Raw genomic sequence first — 16807 nt, forward strand, 5'->3', positions numbered from 1 at the left:
AAAAGAAGCTCTAAATCCAGATCTTTAATATGCATTAACGTTGTCCCTTAGCCTATAACTGTGTAGCTGTAGTCTGGTAATCACAGTATGTCTGACATCACTGTAAAGTGAATAAAATATTTCTGGAGCAAAGTAATAGTTTTGCCTGTTGATTTAAACAGTGACAACAGAATGCCATACACTAACAGGACACAAACCAACAGCATGGCATTTCAAACCAACCTCTGATCACAGAACTTGTCTTTCTAACCATAACAAGCCTCCTGTAACAATCTGGAAAATAATGTGGGTGAAGAGTCAACAAATGCATACAATTACAAGGCAAAAGGATTCCCAAATAGCATTTCCAAAACAGAAGAAGTTTGGTATCATAATTGTAAGATCTTTACCACTCTGGACTACATACATCTTAATAAAATCAGAAAAAATATTATTTTTGGAATACATTTCACTAATTTAAATACTGCATACAGATACAGTACTTTAATGATATATTGTTTCTTTTAGCTTTCCATACTGGTATTGTATATTAAAACACTAGAATATAGAAAAATTAATTAAATATTAATATCACTCATCAGTTTACAAAAATTCAAGGTGCAGTCATAGTGTAATTTTACAAAGGGTAGGAAATATGTAAAAAAAATCCAGCCTCCTATCCTAACATAGTTATCCCACTATATATCATGGATTGTAGAAGGCATTGGAATGTTCTCAGGCTGCTTTTTTAAGAATATATCACCAGAAACTATTGAGGCATCAAAGGTATGTGGCAGATATCAAATTTCAAGTCACTGGTTTCTTGAGAAAGGCTTCGGTTTGAAATGTTTTCATTATTGTATCTGACTTGCTAACATACAATTTACTTTCACATGATGTTCTTGAGGTGCCGAGTCTTGCGTATGAGAATGGAACAGCACGTAAGACTTCCCTGGGCTTTTTCCATCTCTGTCGATGCTGTTGGTTTTAATGTCCAATGAGACAACTTCTCCTCAAACACCTGAAAACAGAACACAAAAACAATTCAGGGAGCAAAACAACATTCTAATATTATATATCAGACTAATGAACTTAGTCCAGATTAATTAATAATAAAGCACACAAAGGGTGATCTAGGTAGTAGGTTGGTAGGCAGCAACCGCCCAGGGAGGTACTACCGTCCTGCCAAGTGAGTGTAACACAAAAGCCTGTAATTGTTTTACATGATGGTAGGATTGCTGGTGTCCCTTTTTTTCTGTCTCATAAACATGCAAGATTTCAGGTACATCTTGCTACTTCTACTTACACTTAGGTCACACTACACATGCATGTACAAGTATATATATGTACACATCCCTCTGGGTTTTCTTTTATTTTCTTTCTAGTTCTTGTTGTTGTTTATTTCCTCTTATCTCCATGGGGAAGTGGAACAGAATTCTTCCTCCGTAAGCCATGCGTGTTGTAAGAGGCGACTAAAATGCCAGAAGCAAGGGGCTAGTAACCCCTTCTCCCGTATAAATTACTAAATTTAAAAAGAGAAACTTTCGTTTTTCTTTTTGGGCCACCCTGCCTTGGTGGGATATGGCCGGTTTGTTGAACAAAAAAAAAAAAAAAAAAAAAAAAAAAAGGGTGATACAATAGTAACACTGGCAGCTGAGAGAAAAATTTAAATACTCATTACTGGGAAGGTAACATTACTTATTATTAATTTTTTAACACGCTGGCCATCTCCCACCGAGGTTTGTGTAAACGTGTTAGATAGGAGCAAGCAGAGGCAAGTGCTTTTATGATCTGAATTGCTGTTGGAGTGTGAGCAAGGTAACATGTATGAAAGGATTCAGGGAAACTGGTTAGCTGGATTTGAGTCCAGGAGATGGGAAGCATAGTGCCTGCACACTGTTGGCATGCTTCTGGAAAGACTGTAATTGAACGAATGACGATGAGAGCATTTCTTCCGTTTAAGGTCACCTACTTTGGTGGAAGATGGCTGATGCATTAAAAAGTTAGTATTTCTAATATTATTACAGGCATTTTTACACTTAGTGAAAGCAATAACTCATAGGGGTCATACAGCACCTAGGGAGGGAGATGCAATTGGATATGATCCAAGAAAGGGAAGTACAAGTCCTAGGATAAGAGCCCCTCGCCAGAATCAAGAAACCTCCCTCACAATTTTACTAAAGCTTTAATAAAAGGTAGTAGGTTGGTTTTAGGTAGTAGGTTGGTAGACAGCAACCACCCAGGGAGGTACTACCGTCCTGCCAAGTGAGTGTAAAACGAAGCCTGTGATTGTTTTACATGATGGTAGGATTGCTGATGTCTTTTGTCTGTCTCATAAATATGCAAGATTACAGGCATGTCTTGCTACTTCTACTTACACTTAGGTCACACTACACATACATGTACACATTTATTTATACACACTCATCTGAGTTTTCTTTGATTTTATCTTAATAGTTCTTGGTCTTATTAATTTTCCTTTTATATCCATGGGGAAGTGGAATAAGAATCTTTCCTCCGTAAGCCATGCGTGTTGTAAAAGTCAACTAAAATGCCGGGAACAATGGGCTAGTAACCCCTTTTCCTGTAAAGATTACTAAAAAGAATAAGAAGAAGAAAATTGTCAAAGTGGGAAGTCTGAATGTGCGTGGATGTTGTGCAGATGATAAGAAAGAGATGATTGTGGATGTTATGAATGAGAAGAAGCTGGATGTCCTGGCTTTAAGTGAAACAAAGCTGAAGGGGGTGGGAGAGTTTCAGTGGAGAGGAATAAATGGGATTAGGTCAGGGGTTTCAAATAGAGTTAGAGCTAAAGAAGGAGTAGCAATAATGTTGAAGGATAAGCTATGGCAGGAAAAGAGGGACTATAAATGTATTAATTCAAGGATTATGTGGAGTAAAATAAAGATTGGATGTGAAAAGTGGGTTATAATAAGCGTGTATGCACCTGGAGAAGAGAGAAGTGTAGAGGAGAGAGAGAGATTTTGGGAAATGTTGAGTGAATGCGTGGGGAGTTTTGAATCAAGTGTGAGAGTAATGGTGGTTGGGGATTTCAATGCTAAAGTGGGTAAAAATGTTATGGAGGGAGTAGTAGGTAAATTTGGGGTGCCAGGGGTAAATGTAAATGGGGAGCCTTTAATTGAGCTATGTGTAGAAAGAAATTTGGTAATAAGTAATACATATTTTATGAAAAAGAGGATAAATAAATATACAAGGTATGATGTAGCACGTAATGAAAGTAGTTTATTAGATTATGTATTGGTGGATAAAAGGTTGATGGGTAGGCTCCAGGATGTACATGTTTATAGAGGGGCAACTGATATATCGGATCATTATTTAGTTGTAGCTACAGTTAGAGTAAGAGGTAGATGGGAAAAGAGGAAGGTGGCAACAACAAGTAAGAGGGAGGTGAAAGTGTATAAACTAAGGGAGGAGGAAGTTCGGGTGAGATATAAGCGACTATTGGCAGAAAGGTGGGATAGTGCAAAGATGAGTAATGGGGGGGTTGAAGAGGGTTGGAATAGTTTTAAAAATGCAGTATTAGAATGTGGGGCAGAAGTTTGTGGTTATAGGAGGGTGGGTGCAGGAGGAAAGAGGAGTGATTGGTGGAATGATGAAGTAAAGGGTGTGATAAAAGAGAAAAAGGTAGCTTATGAGAGGTTTTTACAAAGCAGAAGTGTTATAAGAAGAGCAGAATATATGGAGAGTAAAAGAAAGGTAAAGAGAGTGGTGAGAGAGTGCAAAAGGAGAGCAGATGATAGAGTGGGAGAGGCACTGTCAAGAAATTTTAATGAAAATAAGAAAAAATTTTGGAGTGAGTTAAACAAGTTAAGAAAGCCAAGGGAAAATATGGATTTGTCAGTTAAAAACAGAGTAGGGGAGTTAGTAGATGGGGAGATGGAGGTATTAGGTAGATGGCGAGAATATTTTGAGGAACTTTTAAATGTTAAGGAAGAAACAGAGGCAGTAATTTCATGCACTGGTCAGGGAGGTATACCATCTTTTAGGAGTGAAGAAGAGCAGAATGTAAGTGTGGGGGAGGTACGTGAGGCATTACGTAAAATGAAAGGGGGTAAAGCAGCTGGTACTGATGGGATCATGACAGAAATGTTAAAAGCAGGGGGGGATATAGTGTTGGAGTGGTTGGTACTTTTGTTTAATAAATGTATGAAAGAGGGGAAGGTACCTAGGGATTGGCGGAGAGCATGTATAGTCCCTTTATATAAAGGGAAAGGGGACAAAAGAGACTGTAAAAATTATAGAGGAATAAGCTTACTGAGTATACCAGGAAAAGTGTACGGTAGGGTTATAATTGAAAGAATTAGAGGTAAGACAGAATGTAGGATTGCGGATGAGCAAGGAGGTTTCAGAGTGGGTAGGGGATGTGTAGATCAAGTGTTTACATTGAAGCATATATGTGAACAGTATTTAGATAAAGGTAGGGAAGTTTTTATTGCATTTATGGATTTAGAAAAGGCATATGATAGAGTGGATAGAGGAGCAATGTGGCAGATGTTGCAAGTATATGGAATAGGTGGTAAGTTATTAAATGCTGTAAAGAGTTTTTATGAAGATAGTGAGGCTCAGGTTAGGGTGTGTAGAAGAGAGGGAAACTATTTCCCGGTAAAAGTAGGTCTTAGACAGGGATGTGTAATGTCACCATGGTTGTTTAATATATTTATAGATGGGGTTGTTAAGGAAGTAAATGCTAGGGTGTTTGGGAGAGGGGTGGGATTAAATTATGGGGAATCAAATTCAAAATGGGAATTGACACAGTTACTTTTTGCTGATGATACTGTGCTTATGGGAGATTCTAAAGAAAAATTGCAAAGGTTAGTGGATGAGTTTGGGAATGTGTGTAAAGGTAGAAAGTTGAAAGTGAACATAGAAAAGAGTAAGGTGATGAGGGTGTCAAATGATTTAGATAAAGAAAAATTGGATATCAAATTGGGGAGGAGGAGTATGGAAGAAGTGAATGTTTTCAGATACTTGGGAGTTGACGTGTCGGCGGATGGATTTATGAAGGATGAGGTTAATCATAGAATTGATGAGGGAAAAAAGGTGAGTGGTGCGTTGAGGTATATGTGGAGTCAAAAAACGTTATCTATGGAGGCAAAGAAGGGAATGTATGAAAGTATAGTAGTACCAACACTCTTATATGGGTGTGAAGCTTGGGTGGTAAATGCAGCAGCGAGGAGACGGTTGGAGGCAGTGGAGATGTCCTGTTTAAGGGCAATGTGTGGTGTAAATATTATGCAGAAAATTCGGAGTGTGGAAATTAGGAGAAGGTGTGGAGTTAATAAAAGTATTAGTCAGAGGGCAGAAGAGGGGTTGTTGAGGTGGTTTGGTCATTTAGAGAGAATGGATCAAAGTAGAATGACATGGAAAGCATATAAATCTATAGGGGAAGGAAGGCGGGGTAGGGGTCGTCCTCGAAAGGGTTGGAGAGAGGGGGTAAAGGAGGTTTTGTGGGTAAGGGGCTTGGACTTCCAGCAAGCGTGCGTGAGCGTGTTAGATAGGAGTGAATGGAGACGAATGGTACTTGGGACCTGACGATCTGTTGGAGTGTGAGCAGGGTAATATTTAGTGAAGGGATTCAGGGAAACCGGTTATTTTCATATAGTCGGACTTGAGTCCTGGAAATGGGAAGTACAATGCCTGCACTTTAAAGGAGGGGTTTGGGATATTGGCAGTTTGGAGGGATATGTTGTGTATCTTTATATGTGTATGCTTCTAGACTGTTGTATTCTGAGCACCTCTGCAAAAACAGTGATAATGTGCGAGTGTGGTGAAAGTGTTGAATGATGATGAAAGTATTTTCTTTTTGGGGATTTTCTTTCTTTTTTGGGTCACCCTGCCTCGGTGGGAGACGGCCGACTTGTTGAAAAAAAAAAAAAAAAAAAAAAAAATATTTTTTTGTCCATATTCTCAACTCCTACTTCATAAGTAAACAAGGATGTAGGGTGTGAGATGTGGTTTCATAGGGAGGACTCTGAATTACAAGACGAGGTATACCTCAGGAAGAGGCTTCACAGAAACTTTTTCCAACTCAAGGCAGTGAAGAACAGTGAATGTAGTGAATGACAACCTGTGTCACTTTGGAAGAAGTCTGGGGATCTAATAACTAATTTAGACAACAGAAAACCAGGTTTTCTCATTTTACCCATTTCACAAAGGCTCCAACTAACCTTCAAGATATGTTCCTGGTTTATTGACTTACAGAGTTGTTTGTATACAAAACAACAAAGGATGATTATGTTTCATGCATGATTTTACTGTGGCTTATTGGTTCCTAAGTGCCCCTTTTAAGTGCTGGTCTTACATGGCAGTGGAAGAGATTCAGGGGAGCCATGTGGCCAAGAAAATGGAGGACCAAGGAATACAAAAATATGCTGTTAAATGATTTGATATGGAAAGAGTACGAGAAAACCTTGGGTATATTTTTGTAATAAATCTTTACCTTTGCAGAAGCTGGATATTCATCTCCTGTACGATGCATTAGATAGCCATTTGCAAATACAACATTAGCTGCCATATCATCAGGTACAGTCAATGTTTGATAACGGAATGTTGCTTCACGTTCGATGCGCTAAAAAAGTGTAATAAGAATTTATTAATAATGCAAAACTCAATGAAAATTTACTATTACACAATATCTTATTTCTTTTGGTAATTCTTTTACAGATAAAAACAAATAAATTAACTGATTGAAAACTAGTATCCACATCTCTCAAATACATATTTTAACATTTTTACACTGAATGATGTACTGTACAATATTATTGAATGGGAAGGAATAAGTAATTATACTATACTATAAATGGAAGAACTAGGAAGACAAATTTTAAAGATAAGAGGTATAATGCAGAAGAATGTGCTAAGGACTACATTTCAATATTTGCTGGAATTATTGTTTTAATTTTAGAGAAGGCAACTATGGTATTATTTTATTTGTCAATCAGTTCAAAAAAATATTAAAAACATTTACGACAAACTTGTAAAATTCATCCTTCTCTAGTATACAACAAGTATAGACTTTTTTCAAGGCTATTACCAGATATATGGTAAATATCATCCAAATATACACTGAGGAATGGACTATATAAGGTGTGTGTTACATTCTCAAATAAACAAAGAATAAAAGATTTGAAAAAAGTAAACTACTGCTCAAATAAAAATAAAATTTAGTATACAAGGTTACTTTACATCATTCTCTTATCACAGGGAACTGTCAGCAAAATTAGTTATTAGCTATGTCTTTTAACATTTGGGGAACTAATAACTAATTTAGATGATGGAAAACCAGGCATTCTCATTTTACCCATTTCATATTAGGATCCCCCAACTAACATTTGAGATATGTTCCTGATTTTTCGACTTAGAAAGGAGTTGTTTGTATAAAAACAAGAGAACAAAGGATGATTATGTTTCACAAATGCTTATACTGTGGCTTAACGGACTTACAATTAATTGGCTCCTAAGTGCCCCTTTTAAATGCTGAGCTAATTTATTTCTAATTTGGAAATTTCTGCATAGTATTATTGCTCTACATGGTACAGTATGCTATAACCTCATATACTGTGGAGCGGGGATGTTGCAGTTGGAGGGTCACCTGAACTGTGATATCAGCACACTTCTATCAAGACAGAAATTGAATGAATGATAGTGTATGGGTTTTCGTTCCTTTTGGATCACCCTGCCTTTTGGAAGACAGGCAATGAGGTAAAAACAAATAAACACTGTACTGCACTAGTCAAGTCACATTTAGCACAGCTATAAGCCAGTGAATAATAGCAATAACAGATACCAATGGTGTTATATACTGTACTATATACAGTGGACCCCCGCATAACGATTACCTCCAAATGTGACCAATTATGTAAGTGTATTTATGTAAGTGCGTTTGTACGTGTATGTTTGGGGGTCTGAAATGGACTAATCTACTTCACAATATTTCTTATGGGAACAAATTCGGTCAGTACTGGCACCTGAACATACTTCTGGAGTGAAAAAATATCGTTAACCAGGGGTCCACTGTATATAGTTGAAGGGAAGGGGTGCAAGAGGCTTTGAATTTTATATAGCTTTAGCATCCAACAAGCTTGTGTGAGTGTGTTGCTCATCGATGAGCAACTCAACTAGTGTTGAACTCATGTCTTCCTATAGCAAGCTCTATACAGGGAATTTACACTTGCCTTCAAAATGTCTTTCGCCTCAGGAGAACTCCCAACACACATGACATCTGGTCCGGCCATAGTTACAGCTGATTTTAAATGGAGGGACTTCTCCACCTGAAAGAAAACAAAATACATGTAGAGAAACTTTGCCAAGTAACATTTAATTCAGCTTCTTGTTTTTATATATTTGGAAAGGGCCCTCCTTGAACTTCTATGTAAAATGTAATAAGTACTTTACTACCTATAGCAGCAAAATTTGACGATGTTGGAATAAATGGAATTCTTGCCAAGCCAGTGTTGCTAATATTTCCAAAAATCATAGTTATGGAATTTAGTAGCACAATCTACCCTGATTAAAAACATACTGAATAGTATTTATTGGAATGATTACTAAAAAACTGACTCTTGCAGCAATGTTTTCAAGTACTAGCTAAATATTAACCCTTAAACGGTCCAAACAGATCGACGTTCAAATTCGTAGTGCTACAAAAGTAGATCTACTTTTTTTTACATATTTTCAAATATAACAAAAAAAAATGTAGATAAAAGTTTTTTTACGTTTTCAAATGTAAAACAAAAAAAAATTTACATTTTTTTACATACTTTCAGATGTTGAAAAAAACATATATATACGTTTGGACCATTTAAGGGTTAAAAGAATATTTCACTTAAATTTAAGGGTAACAAATGGCTTTACCCCTGCACCTGTTCTGAAAAAAAATGTAGTGAGAAGGGCCCATGCTCATGGCAAGGACCTGCCGATGAAGCCACATTGTTAAAAATATAAATATCCCTTGCTTGAAGATGCAATTCCCATTAATTTTTAATTTTTCACACAAACTTAAAATACAAAAAACTGTATCAAAAGTAATAGGAATACCGTGCATTTTCATCCTAACCTAATATCCATCACAGTGTATAATACAGTACATAATTCTGTAATGACACATTCCCATGCCTACTATAGTGATTTGTCTACTCAGAAGTATTTCTACTGTGTGTGTGGTAAATACTACCTATGTCCAGTTTTTAGAGCTTTTCTGTTTGGATACCTTAGAGTTTTTGCTTTATATTTATGATGGAATCTTGGTTGCGACAGTCCACCCTCGCCTCTGACGAGTTCATAACCTGCCTCGACTGTACCTGTAACGATGAGGTAAAGACGTTCCGATGGCCCTGGTGATGTGGATGAAGATGCTGGAGAAGGGAGCTAGAGAAATGTAGTGAAGGAGGGAGAAAATACAAAACACTACAAGCACTGACTACTTTATCTCTCTTAAACATACGAAGTAAAAATAAAAAGTCATAAAGATGATTCAATGTGATAATAGCTGCTACTGCTGTACTAATGACATGAGCAAAGGTAAGAGAGTGAAGGAGGGAAGGAAGGAGAGGATAGGTAAACTGACAAGTAAAATGCAGATTTATGATTAAAAGTCGATAATTGAATATCATTGTAAAGTAACAATAATGTTGTACAATATGAAGCTTAGATTAGGTATTGTGGTCACCCCCAATGAAATCACTCCCTTATGAGTGCCTGGACATAACCAGTACAAGTGTGTCCCAGAATGATGAAGTGACTATCATGTACTGTAACTAATCTAAATTTAGCCAAATTTAATCAATTGTTTCAAGCTCTGTCCTGTTTAGGTTTTTTTTTCAACAAGTCGGTCGTCTCCCACCGAAGCAGGGTGACCCAAAAAAAGAAAGAAAATCCCCAAAAAGAAAATACTTTCATCATCATTCAACACTTTCACCACACTCACACATTATCACTGCTTTTGCAGAGGTGCTCAGAATATAACAGTTTAGAAGCATATACTTATAGAGATACACAACATATCCCTCCAAACTGCCAATATCCCAAACCCCTCCTTTAAAGTGCAGGCATTGTACTTCCCATTTCCAGGACTCAAGTCCGACTATATGAAAATAACCGGTTTCCCTGAATCCCTTCACTAAATATTACCCTGCTCACACTCCAACAGATCGTTAGGTCCCAAGTATCATTCGTCTCCATTCACTCCTATCTAACACGCTCATGCACGCTTGCTGGAAGTCCAAGCCCCTCACCCACAAAACCTCCATTACCCCCTCTTTCCAACCCTTTCGAGGACGACCCCTACCCCTCTTTCCTTCCCCTATAGATTTATATGCTTTCCATGTCATTCTACTTTGATCCATTCTCTCTAAATGACCAAACCACCTCAACAACCCCTCTTCTGCCCTCTGACTAATGCTTTTATTAACTCCACACCTTCTCCTAATTTCCACACTCCGAATTTTCTGCATAATATTTACACCACACATTGCCCTTAGACAGGACATCTCCACTGCCTCCAACCGTCTCCTCGCTGCTGCATTTACCACCCAAGCTTCACATCCATATAAGAGTGTTGGTACTACTATACTTTCATACATTCCCTTCTTTGCCTCCATAGATAACGTTTTTTGACTCCACATATACCTCAACGCACCACTCACCTTTTTTCCCTCATAAATTCTATGATTAACCTCATCCTTCATAAATCCATCCGCCGACACGTCAACTCCCAAGTATCTGAAAACATTCACTTCTTCCATACTTCTCCTCCCCAATTTGATATCCAATTTTTCTTTATCTAAATCATTTGATACCCTCATCACCTTACTCTTTTCTATGTTCACTTTCAACTTTCTACCTTTACACACATTCTCAAACTCATCCACTAACCTTTGCAATTTTTCCTGTTTAGGTACACATTATTATTATTATTATTATTATTATGAAATTCATATCCCCTTTTTCTTATGCCTATCATTCATTTGTACTTTTTGCTCTTATCTTCCTCCTTTTCCCTATGTCTCTCAAACAGGTAAGATCTGTGTTCCCAAAATATTTTCAAATGAGAGATACCTAATATAGGAGATGAACTCGGTAACCCTTCTGTGTTTTGCAGTGTATTTATATCCATTCTGTAAAAACACCAAAATTAAAATGCATAACCAATAACATACAGACGACCAAATTTATGAGGCACTGGGCAAGGGACATTAGTATACAAATACTTCAATAAAAAATACGTCATGTAGGAGGAATAACAAAAATAATATTTTAAAGAAAATTCATTGGAATCAAGTAGAAAAAATTGTGACAGGTTAGTAATATCTCCTTGTGCATTAACTTGATAGAACAGGTTATGGTTATTTCAAGTTAAGGCTAACTGCAGTGTTCTATCATGTCCACCCCTTCAGAGAGGAGTAACAAGCACAAACAAAGCACCAAATATGTAGAGATAAGATATACAGATAACACTAAACGTGTAGTTGTCATTGTCAGAGATCATCAGATTTATCTTTTAAAACAAAATCCCTGGATGCATGTACATATTATTATTATTATTATTATTATTACATTAATGATAAAGTGCTTAACCAATAGGGGTCACATAGCACCTGGGAGGCAATCAGGTTTGATCTGAGAAAGGTGAGGGCAGCTCCAATTCCTCGAATCAAGAGCCCTTCATGAACATCTGGGCACCCCTACCCCCTCCCTTTTGAAGGGACCTTTAACAATAGCTTACCTTGATTGGTGTGCATGGAAACTCAGGGAAGGCGGAGGCCAGAGCACACGCTCCAGCCTGGTTGGTGCGGGATGACAAGCCAACAAAAAATTCTTTACCTGAAATATCAATAATGTACTTATTTCAACACCAGTTAAGTTGGATTACCCGCAACCTAAAAGTAAATTTAAAAGACCACTCGCTCCCATCTGAGAATGAGCACATCAATTGTGTATTTCAGAGATAAGCTATTAGGAATAGGATTATGGGGATAAACTGACTACATCACAATGTATGGTAGAAACTTGAATAAAACAGTGGTACAAGAACAATATGCAAAAAAAAAAAAGTATTACTATCCTTTGCCCCACAATTATGTTTCTCAGTACAGAAATTTATGACTACAGTGTTGTATTTCATTTAGGCAATCAAATTAACTTGGACAATTCTTCAGAAAAATGGGTATCTTCATGTGTAAAATTTTAGACCAGCTTTCCTCTAAATTTTTTTTTTCTTATCTCGCTACTCAGTACATAATACATTTATTAGACGATACGATTATTCACAGTTAAAAAAATTATTGAAACATTTTTACTATTGCAACTTCAAGCTTTCTTATTTTTTTTTAAATTATAGCCCCAAGACAGGGAAGTTGATTAAGATAGATCCTCACAAATATGACACATCTAGGCTTCTGATATTCAAAATAGATTCCATCTTGTACTACCTCAGCATCAATCTCACTATCATTTGTACATAATATCAGGATAGTTACATGTCTTTCTTAAAAATACTTCATGACACAGCATACTAAATCTACATAATTGCAAACTATTTTACCTGCATATTACAATTCATTACTTGTCTCACCTGTGAAAAGTACATCTCCTCCATCTAGTGTAGCTGTCTCATCAGGTATTTCTATCACAGGAAGCTCAAGTTCGTTCTTTAATATAGCTCTCATGTATTCCACCTGCAGGCAGATGAACACACTTCATTGCACTCTGCATCAACAAAGGAATGCTTAAGCAGCTATCACATATTATGTATAATAAATATTATAGTACATGTACTTTACAAAATTTTTAAATCTCTAACTAGAAATTTTTTCTAAACACAGCCCCAAAAAAGAACTTTTTCCTCTTTTTACACTTAGTAATATATACAGGAGAAGGGGCTACTAGACCCCTGCTCCCAGCATTTCAGTCCCCTTTTATAACACGCTTGGCTTACAATGGAAGAATTCTTTTTCCACTCACCCTTGGAGTCTAACTATATACGTGTGTGTGTATATATATATATATATATATATATATATTTTTTTTTTTTTTTTAACAGGCCATATCCCACCAAGGCAGGGTGGCCCAAAAAGAAAAACAAAAGTTTCTCTTTTTAAATTTAGTAATTTAAACAGAAGGGGTTACTAGGCCCTTGCTCCCGGAATTTTAGTCACCTCTTACAACACGCATGGTTTACGGAGGAAGAATTCTATTCCACTTCCCATGGAGATAAGAGGAAATAAACAAGAACAAGAACTAGAAAGAAAATAGAAGAAAACCCAGAGGGGTGTGTATATATATGCTTGTACATGTATGTGTAGTGTGACCTAAGTGTAAGTATTAGTAGTAAGACATACCTGAAATCTTGCATGTTTAAGAGACAGAAAAAAAGACACCTGCAATCCTACCATCATGTAAAACAATTACAGGATTCCGTTTTACACTCGCTTGGCAGGATGGAAGTACCTCCCTGGGCAGTTGCTGTCTACCAACCTACTACCTACTCTATATATCTTGTGTTATTTCTCTTAAATAAAGCAAGAGAAAACATATACATATATCACTGCAGAAGATACAGTGCTCTACCAACACCAGTTAAGACAGTACACTATATGGCTTATGGCCTTTCAATAAAATGCCATAAACAGAATGCTGTGTTCGATTAAGAGAAAATACTGTGTAACTATGTTTTACTGCAAGCAGAGATTAAAAATTATATCAAGAAACAGAATGACTTCAAGAGTGTATCAGTCTGTAGTGGAAGGAAGGTGGGGTAGGGGTCGGCCTAGGAAAGGTTGGAGGGAGGGGGTAAAGGAGGTTTTGTGTGCGAGGGGCTTGGACTTCCAGCAGGCATGCGTGAGTGTGTTTGATAGGAGTGAATGGAGACAAATGTTTTTTAATACTTGACGTGCTGTTGGAGTGTGAGCAAAGTAACATTTATGAAGGGATTCAGGAAAACCAACAGGCCGGACTTGAGTCCTGGAGATGGGAAGTACAGTGCCTGCACTCTGAAGGAGGGGTGTTAATGTTGCAGTTTAAAAACTGTAGTGTAAAGCACCCTTCTGGCAAGACAGCTATGGAGTGAATGATGGTGGGAGTTTTCCTTTTTCGGGCCACCCTGCCTTGGTGGGAATCGGCCAGTGTTAATAAAATAATATCAAGAAAACATACTTCTGAACATTTATCAAAATATAATACGATTGCAAACAAACCTTACCATGGGTAGGGCTTGAACCCGTGGTCAGAGTCGTAAAACTCCAGGCCAACAAGTTCAGCCCCACCCATGGTATGGTTTATAATGGAAATATTAGCGACAAAGTAAAAAAAAAATATTCCCCTGTATTCTGGTACTATACAATACCTCCTTTTCTCTGGATGGATGACCAGGTCTGGTCAATAATGCAATTCCATTGCAGACAATGGCTATGTCTTCTACAAACACACAATCTGGGTGACTTTCATCAGCCGGCAATTCAATGACATCCAAGCCAATTTCTCGAAGTGTTGCTACATACACTTCATGCTGTTTCCTGGCCTGAAATATTGCACATCATTAAAACTCAACGCTAGCTTACATAGTGCTAACAGCATTTAAGGAAAAAAACTCTGAAAGAGTACTTATATACACAGATAAAGGAAATAAATTTACCACTTTGGCTGCCTTGCAAGAAGTGCACAGACATCAGTTCAAATGACCCTCCAAACTACATCATCTATCTCTCTCCTTCCAAGTGCACTTCCAACCTCCAGGACTCCTAACCGATTTCCTTGAATCCCTTCATAAATGTCACATTATTATTATAATCATGGAGAAGCACTAAACCCATAGGATTATAAAGCACCTGTGGGGGCAGGGGGGGGGTATTCAGGCTTAATTCAGGGAACTGGAACACAGATCTAATTCTCTAGATCAAAGAGCCCCTCACCAGCATCAAGGAACTTTCCCTGAGGGGATGTCACCTAGTTCATACTCAAACAGTGGTCTCCACTCATTCTGATCTAGTGTGTTCACATGCCTGCTGAATGCCCAGGTTAATACTAGACCCTTACTAAGGCTGCTTTTCCCTTCCTACCCCTTTCCTTTCTTCCATCCTTGCTACAACTTTTAAACTCCATGCCTCATTCATTCATTCATACAAGTATTGGTACACAGTTTTGCTTCCATGGATCCTGAAAACTTTTTTACAGATGCTTCAATGCTCCACATATGTATTTTTCCCCCTTGTGTGTTATATGCCCTGATCTTTTACATGCCCATCTGTCAAAATGCATACAGTTGACCCTAGAGTTTAGAACTGCTCCCAACATGACCAATTATGCAAGCGTATTTTTTCAAGTGCTATTGTAAGTATTTTTGCGAGTCTGAAACAGATTAATCTAATTTACATTATTCCTGATAAGAAATTCGTTTGGTAACAGCACTTTAACAGCCGTCTGGAACAAAAGTTCTAGACTCGAGGATCCACTGTATTTCAAATTGTATAAACACCATACGTCCAATTTCATATCCAAACTTAGTGCCTAGAATTTGTTACTTTCCTCGTAACCTTTTTTTTATGATCACTTTTGACTTCCCATAACATACCCTTCCAAACGTTGCTCAGCAAACCACTTTTCCAGTTCCCATCTAGGTCATAAAGTGGGAGTCAACTGTATACACTGTACACCATTATCTTAAATTATTACTACAATCAAACCAAAGCACTAAACCCACAAGGGTCAAACAATGCAGGTTATGATCTTGAAAGCTACAAAACATGTTTTGCCTCACTAAGGCTACCTGGCAGCTTGCTACATTTCACTCATCTTCCCAAACCTGAATTTATGCAACTTAGTCAAAAAACAGCAATTTTATTTTTGATGCAACTAACACACATGTGCAACATCTGGGTATCTCTACTGTAGACGTTTCGCCGTCCAGTGGTTTTATCAATACAAATTCCAGGACGTAACTTGAAGACAGTAGAACTATATACAGAAAATTAGAACTATATACATTTTCTGTATATAGTTCTACCGTCTTCAAGTTATGTCCTGGAATTTATATTGATAAAGCCACTGGATGGCAAAACATTTACAATGAAGATACCCAGATGTTGTATATGTGTCTTAGTTTCATCTTGTCGGTATTGTATACCATTCTTGTACAATTTTATTTTTAAATCCGTGGGGGGTTAATGTTTATTATAATCAAGGGGGGAGCACTAAACATGTAGGATTATGCAGTGCCTGTGGAAGGGGGGGGGGGTAAATGTTGAAAGCATTCAGGCTTAATTCAGGAAACCCGGTGATGGGTTTAATAACCCAGGATAACCCTAGTGTTAATAACCCATGATAACCCCAGAGGGTTAATAACCCAGGATAAAGTCAGCAGGTGTTAAGGAAACTTGTCCAACGTTTCGCCCGTGCCGGGGATTGATCCCCGGTCCCCCAGTTAAGCTCACCGAGGACGCTACCAACTAAGCCACGAACCCCCATAGCTACCTCCTGCTCTGACACCACTATAAAGGCGCCACTGGTTAATATATCTACCCAATACTGTAAATATCCAGCTTATAACCCCCAAAACAGCCACTACTGTGTCAGTAGTGGCTGGCCAGCAGTGCTGTGGGCCTCACCTTCGCCAGGTCAATCGGCGCCGAAATACCGACAGCATTCTCCTTGAAGGAATCTGGGATCCTACAGACGACGGCGTGGGTGTAACGGAAGGGAGACATAGCGAGAATGCGGCAGTATCAGCGGCAATAACAGCGGAAATAACAGCAGCAGCCACCACCATCACACGTCCCTAGCAGCAGCCTCCCCTGCCCACTCTTGCCACAACTCA

The 16807-nt window shown here is 37.9% G+C and overlaps 1 protein-coding gene across 1 annotated transcript; it reads right to left on the reverse strand.

The window, feature by feature from the left end:
• Positions 1–543: 543 nt before the first annotated feature.
• Positions 544–16807, reverse strand: LOC128692391 (N(G),N(G)-dimethylarginine dimethylaminohydrolase 1). The gene is made up of 7 exons (XM_070096470.1): positions 16599–16807; positions 14342–14515; positions 12572–12674; positions 11723–11820; positions 8175–8270; positions 6440–6568; positions 544–1000 (listed from the first exon to the last, which is right to left on the reverse strand). The coding sequence occupies exons 1-7, from the start codon at positions 16695–16697 to the stop codon at positions 869–871; spliced, it is 831 nt and encodes a 276-aa protein (XP_069952571.1). The 5' UTR covers positions 16698–16807; the 3' UTR covers positions 544–868.

This window comes from Cherax quadricarinatus, chromosome 53 (genome assembly GCF_038502225.1).
Source record: "Cherax quadricarinatus isolate ZL_2023a chromosome 53, ASM3850222v1, whole genome shotgun sequence".
NCBI lineage: Eukaryota > Metazoa > Arthropoda > Malacostraca > Decapoda > Parastacidae > Cherax > Cherax quadricarinatus.